This window comes from Siphateles boraxobius, unplaced genomic scaffold (assembly GCF_051911475.1).
Source record: "Siphateles boraxobius isolate OS27281-9 unplaced genomic scaffold, OSU_SipBor_1 178, whole genome shotgun sequence".
Lineage (NCBI taxonomy): Eukaryota > Metazoa > Chordata > Actinopteri > Cypriniformes > Leuciscidae > Siphateles > Siphateles boraxobius.
In genome coordinates this window covers 87,501-95,000 of record NW_027508786.1, presented here as the reverse complement: position 1 = coordinate 95,000, position 7,500 = coordinate 87,501, and the positions used below count along the sequence as shown (strand labels likewise).

The 7,500-nt window shown below is 51.9% G+C and overlaps 1 protein-coding gene across 3 annotated transcripts in view; it reads left to right on the top strand.

Moving 5' to 3' along the window:
- Positions 1 to 4,819, top strand: part of pop1 (POP1 homolog, ribonuclease P/MRP subunit) — a 24,691-nt gene extending 19,872 nt beyond the window's left edge. For 2 of the 3 annotated variants that reach the window (XM_077232616.1, XM_077232614.1), the window contains 4 exons: positions 637 to 791; positions 877 to 1,032; positions 1,674 to 2,264; positions 2,800 to 4,819. In XM_077232616.1, coding sequence (XP_077088731.1) covers positions 637 to 791; positions 877 to 1,032; positions 1,674 to 2,264; positions 2,800 to 2,803 — 906 coding nt within the window. In that variant the 3' untranslated portion in view covers positions 2,804 to 4,819. Of the gene's footprint in view, positions 1 to 636; positions 792 to 876; positions 1,033 to 1,673; positions 2,265 to 2,385; positions 2,404 to 2,799 lie in introns of those variants that run through there. The other variant, XM_077232615.1, reaches the window with a different exon arrangement.
- Positions 4,820 to 7,500: the final 2,681 nt, after the last annotated feature.

Genomic DNA, 7,500 nt, shown 5'->3' with positions numbered 1-7,500 from the left:
AGGCTTTAGACCGTGTTTCTCCAGCAGGGGGCCGTGGAAAACTCTCAACAGGAAAAAAAGAAGACGTCAAAAGAATTGTGCAGTCCACAGAAATGTTTGAAATGTGCAAACAAAGGGAAGTTGCTGGTTTATAAGTGATCGGACTCTGTTTTCTGTGAAGGAGCCGCTCTTTACAGTCGTCTGATCACCGCTGTCCTTTCCAGGGGTGTCGCAATATCAAAATGCAACAATACATATCGTGTATAGAAATAAAAATTACTGTGTGAGAAGAAAATTCAAGTTTTCAGAGTTTTAGTGTTAGTAGATCATTAAACTACTGTATATAATGTATAATAATGCGATGGGGGAATATGGTGGCTCCTGATAATGCCAGATCTGATGTTACCAGTAAAAAGTGGCCGACATTATTTTAATTATATCTAGTCAGTGACAGAGCTCAAGCATATTCATCTAGAATAATTCTGTATTTTCAGCTTCAGAATCATGAATATTGTTATTCTGGTGTCTCTGTTGTCCTGTGCTTTGGGTTTCCAGCACCAAGTCCAATCCTGTTCATTTACACACACAACGTAATATCAAATTTAGCATTTTAATTAACAGTACATTTTTTGTCTAATGACAGATGTGTGTTTCCAGGTGTATCGTGGCGTTCGAGTCGGCGGCCTCCACATGAGTGTCAAACACTCCCAGCTCATGGGTCAGCCTCACTTCCCTCACGATTACCCAGACTGCCCTGCAGGAGAGCGCTTCCAGTCCGAGCAGGAGTCGGAGCTTCTGGAAAACTTCAAAAGGTGGGATGGGAGATGTTGAGAAATGTTGTTTTGTGTGTGTTTTGTGTCCATGATACAATAGAGAATCACATTTCGCTGCTTTCAGACGTCCTCCATCAAAACGCACCAACTACATCAAACATGGCTGCTTGGCGCCGTTCCGTTGCCCCTGGCAACAGCTGACGGAGGAGTGGGAGGAGCTAGTGAGTCTGAGCGAAGCGACGGGCAGCAGCCGAGACGAGATGCCGTTCACTGTTCTGAGGTCAGTCAGTCTAACCCCGATGGCTTGTGTGGGGAAAGGCTGTGTAATAAGTGTTATGACTGTATACCGTATCTCTTAAATGATGGAACGGCTCTCTCCGCGGAAGCTTTGCGTTTAAAGACATAATAAAATATTTCAACTCAGATCAATATTTCGTGGTTTATTACTTACTGATGTGGCGAGTATCCGTAATAACGGGATAATGTACATCCAGCCGGTTGTTATCTCAGAATAAACCCCCTTCAGGTGTGTGTGTGTGTGTGTGTGTGTGTGTGTGTGTGTGTGTGTGATCTCAGAATAAACCCCCTTCAGGTGTGTGTGTGTGTGTGTGTGTGTGTGTGTGTGTGTCTGATCTCAGAATAAACCCCCTACAGGTGTGTGTGTGTGATCTCAGAATAAACCCCCTTCAGGTGTGTGTTTAAAATTGTTTAAATGTGTAAATTGGCAAGACAAAATATGTCCAAACTATAAACTTTCACTCTATGATGGTTAAATTTAGCAGTTAATCCGTCGAATCACATGCGATCCGAACCGTGGGTCAGCTGATCCGTACGCATCACCTGTGATCGGTGCTTCAGTGGAATAACAGGCATGTTGAGAAGAGAGAGAGAGATTCGCTTTTACCTGATTGTTTGTTGCAGGAGTCTGAAGGAGCTGCGTCTGCTGTCTGGTTGGATCCGGCGTCGGCTGCGTCTGCGCGTGACCCCTGACCCCGCGCTGGCCCGTCTGCGCGTGACCCCTGACCCCCCGCTGACCCCTGCGGCGGCTGCAGCTCTACAGAAGGAGTTCAGGCGTTCTCTCCTCTGGGTGCGTCTGCGTCTGCTGAGTAAAGGCCAGCCGGCGCTGCACGCCATGGTGTGTGTGCCCACGACCTCTGACCTCCAGCTGCTGCGTGCAGATGGACACTGCAGCGGCCCGCAGGAGCCCCGGCACACAGATCACCCGAGGGCCCGGAGTGACCCTGCGGATCCAGAGCGCCGGGAGCCTGTCCTGCGGGGGGTGTGTCCTCCTCCTTTTCCCAGAGTCGTGTCCCACTGCAGCCGGCCGGTTCTGGGATGGGTCACGCAGGGCGATTTCTCTCTGACCTCTGGGTGTGGAGAGGCTCTGGCCTTCATCAGCCTGACCGGCCTCACACACACACTCCTCACACAGCCACAGGACCAGCGCGGACTCGTGCTCCTGCGCAACCCCGCGTCCCTGCAGTACCGCTTCGCCCAGATCAGCCTGGACACCTGAGCACACACACTTACACACACATACACACACACACACACACACACACAACGCTCACCCAGATCAGCCTCGACACCTGAGCGCACACACACACCGCTTCGCCCAGATCAGCCTGGACACCTGAGCTCACACACACACACACACACACACAACTCTCGCCCAGATCAGCCTCGACAACTGAGCACACACACACACCCACACACACACACCGCTCGCCCAGATCAGCCTGGACACCTGAGCACACACACACACACACACACACACACACACACACGGCTCGCCCAGATCAGCCTGGACACCTGAGCTCACACACACACACACACACAACGCTCACCCAGATCAGCCTCGACACCTGAGCGCACACACACACCGCTTCGCCCAGATCAGCCTGGACACCTGAGCTCACACACACACACACACACACACACACACACACACACACACACACACAACTCTCGCCCAGATCAGCCTCGACAACTGAGCACACACACACACCCACACACACACACCGCTCGCCCAGATCAGCCTGGACACCTGAGCACACACACACACACACACACACACACACACACACACACACCGCTCGCCCAGATCAGCCTGGACACCTGAGCTCACACACACACACACACACAACGCTCACCCAGATCAGCCTCGACACCTGAGCGCACACACACACCGCTTCGCCCAGATCAGCCTGGACACCTGAGCTCACACACACACACACACACACACACACAACTCTTGCCCAGATCAGCCTCGACAACTGAGCACACACACACACCCACACACACACACCGCTCGCCCAGATCAGCCTGGACACCTGAGCACACACACACACACACACACACACACACACACACACACGGCTCGCCCAGATCAGCCTGGACACCTGAGCACACACACACACACAACGCTCACCCAGATCAGCCTCGACACCTGAGCACACACACACACACACAACGCTCGCCCAGATCAGCCTCGACACCTGAGCACACACACACACACACACCGCTTCGCCCAGATCAGTCTGGACACCTGAGCTCACACACACACACACACAAACACACACACACACACACACACACAACGCTCGCCCAGATCAGCCTGGACACCTGAGCTCACACACACACACACACACACACACACAAAACGCTCGCCCAGATCAGCCTTGACAACTGAGCACACACACACACACACAAACACACCGCTTCGCCCAGATCAGCCTGGACACCTGAGCACACACACACACACACACACACACACACACACCGCTTCGCCCAGATCAGCCTGGACACCTGAGCTCACACACACACACACACACACACACACACACAACGCTCGCCCAGATCAGCCTCGACAACTGAGCACACACACACACACACACACACACACAAACACACCGCTTCGCCCAGATCAGCCTGGACACCTGAGCACACACACACACACACACACACACACACACAACGCTCGCCCAGATCAGCCTCGACAACTGAGCACACACACACACACACACACACACACAAACACACCGCTTCGCCCAGATCAGCCTGGACACCTGAGCACACACACACACACACACAACGCTCGCCCAGATCAGCCTCGACACCTGAGCACACACACACACACCGCTCGCCCAGATCAGCCTGGACACCTGAGCGCACACACACACACACACACACACACACACCGCTCGCCCAGATCAGCCTGGACACCTGAGCACACACACACACACACACACACCGCTTCGCCCAGATCAGCCTGGACACCTGAGCTCACACACACACACACACACACACCGCTTCCCCCAGATCAGCCTGGACACCTGAGCTCACACACACACACACACACACACACACAACGCTCGCCCAGATCAGCCTCGACAACTGAGCACACACACACACACACCGCTCGCCCAGATCAGCCTGGACACCTGAGCACACACACACACACACACACACACACCGCTTCCCCCAGATCAGCCTCGACACCGGAGCACACACACACCTCTCGCCCCGGATCAGCCTCGACAACGGAGCACACACACGCACAAACACACAACGCTCGCCCAGATCAGCCTGGACACCTGAGCACGCACGCACACACACACAAACACACACACACACACACACACACACACACACACAACGCTCGCCCAGATCAGCCTCGACACCGGAGCACACACACACACACACACACACCGCTCGCCCAGATCAGCCTCGACACCGGAGCACGCACACACACACACCGCTCGCCCAGATCAGCCTCGACACCTGAACACACACACACACACACTTACACACCGCTCGCCCAGATCAGCCTCATGGCGGTTCCTCTTGAGCTGCTGTTCTGTGATCTCCATCAGCTTCATGCATGTCGAACTTCCAAGAACATGAGCTGAAAATGTTTTGTATTTTTTTTTAATTTAGAGAAACTCTTTAAATAATAAATTTGTGTTTTTTTTCTGCTGGGATTTGAGTGATATTTGATTTGCGTGGACATTTTTTTTTTTAAGGTATAATATGTAAGATATTTGTAATAAAATATTCAAAAACCACTTTCACAGTGTGATATATTTCATGCAGTTGTGTACAAGTATAACTTTGTTTTGCATTAAAAATACGAGATGGAAAATCCCAGATGGCTGCGACCTTGGCAGGATCTGTCTTGACACCTTGCCCAGATACAACACGACCCAGGAAGTGATGGATCTCTGAACCTCAAGAAATGCAACCTTGTACAAAGTCAGTCCGGCTTGATGTAAACAACTGAAGACTTCACTCAAATGCTGTAAATGCTGCTGCTTATTTTTGGAATATACCACAATATCATCAATGTAAACTAAGCAACATTTTCCTTTAATGTCTTTAAGCACATACTCCATTAATCTTTGGAAAGAGGCAGCAGCATTTTTGAGACCAAAAGGTAGAAGCAAGAATTCAAATTGCCCGGCAGAAGTAACAAATTCAGTTTTAGGAATGCTTTCTGGATCCATCTCTACTTGCCTGTAACCAGTCTTTAGGTCTAAGGTCCTGATAATCGTGGCTCTGCAATGATTCCAGTATTTCAGTATGTCTGGCATGGGATTGCCATCTAAGTGTGTCTTTGCATCAAGCCCACAGTAATCCACACATAGTTGTGAACCTATATCTTTTTTGGGTACAACAACCACTGGGGAAGCCCTTGGAGACACAGAGGGACACATTATGTTTTTATCTAGTTTGTCTAGTGACACTCTGTAGGCTCTCTTTCTGACCGGTACCTCATCAGTGGTATTATACAATGACTTACACATAGGAAATTATATATTCCTATTATTCAAATTGGTTAAATGATTATTAGGCTGCATAGATTAGCTCAGCCACCGGAAACACTTCCTATAACACACAATGTACTCATTACATCATTAGATGAATGGCATCTACGCTAATGTTAGTCTTGCTGTTTATTCCAAGGTTAACTGTAATCAGGAACTGAGCCTACACACGAGTGAGCCGGATCCAGGCCGTATCCAGATCAGATGGAGGACCTGCGCCTAGACACGACCACAACACATGGTGTAGTCAGCCGGATCCGGGCCGTATCCAGGTCAGATGGAGGACCTGCGCCTAGACATGACCACAACACATGGTGTAGTCAGCCGGATCCGGGCCGTATCCAGGTCAGATGGAGGACCTGCGCCTAGACATGACCACAACACATGATGTAGTCAGCCGGATCCGGGCCGTATCCAGGTCAGATGGAGGACCTGCGCCTAGACACGACCACAACACATGATGTAGTCAGCTGGATCCAGGCCGTATCCAGGTCAGATGGTGGACCTGAGCCTAGACACGACCACAACACATGATGTAGTCAGCCGGATCCGGGCCGTATCCAGATCAGATGGAGGACCTGCACCTAGACACGACCACAACACATGATGTAGTCAGCCGGATCCAGGCCGTGTCCAGATCAGATGGAGGACCTGCGCCTAGACACGACCACAACACATGATGTAGTCAGCCGGATCCGGGCCGTGTCCAGATCAGATGGAGGACCTGCGCCTAGACACGACCACAACAAATGATGTAGTCAGCCGGATCCGGGCCGTATCCAGGTCATATGGAGGACCTGCGGCTAGACACGACCACAACACATGATGTAGTCAGCCGGATCCGGGCGTGTCCAGATCAGATGGCCGGATCCAGATCAGATGATGTACGACCACATCATCATGATGTACGACCACATCATCATGATGTACGACCACCTAGACACGACCACAACACATGATGTAGTCAGCCGGATCCGGGCGTGTCCAGATCAGATAGGCCGTATACAGATCAGATGGAGGACCTGCGCCTAGACACGACCACAACACATGATGTAGTGTCCGGGCGTGTCCTGATCAGATGGCCGTATCCAGATCAGATGATGTACGACCACATCATTATGATGTACGACCACCTAGACACGACCACAACACATGATGTAGTCAGCCGGATCCGGGCGTGTCCAGATCAGATAGGCCGTATCCAGATCAGATGGAGGACCTGCGCCAAGACACAACCACAACACATGATGTAGTCAGCCGGATCCGGGCCGTATCCAGATCAGATGGAGGACCTGCGCCTAGACACGACCACAACACATGATGTAGTCAGCCGGATCCGGGCCGTGTCCAGATCAGATGGAGGACCTGCGCCTAGACACGACCACAACACATGATGTAGTCAGCCGGATCCGGGCCGTGTCCAGATCAGATGGCGACCTGCACCTAGACACGACCACAACACATGATGTAGTCAGCCGGATCCAGGCCGTATCCAGGTCAGATGGAGGACCTGCGCCTGGACACGACCACAACACATGATGTAGTCAGCCGAATCCGGGCCGTATCCAGATCAGATGGAGGACCTGCGCCTAGACACGACCACAACACATGATGTAGTCAGCCGGATTCAGGCCGGATCCAGATCAGATGGAGGACCTGCGCCTAGACACGATCACAACACATGATGTAGTCAGCCGAATCCGGGCCGTATCCAGATCAGATGGAGGACCTGCGCCTAGACACGACCACAACACATGATGTAGTCAGCCGGATCCAGGCCGGATCCAGATCAGATGGAGGACCTGCGCCTAGACACGACCACAACACATGATGTAGTCAGCCGAATACGGGCCGTATCCAGATCAGATGGAGGACCTGCGCCTAGACACGACCACAACACATGATGTAGTCAACCGGATCCA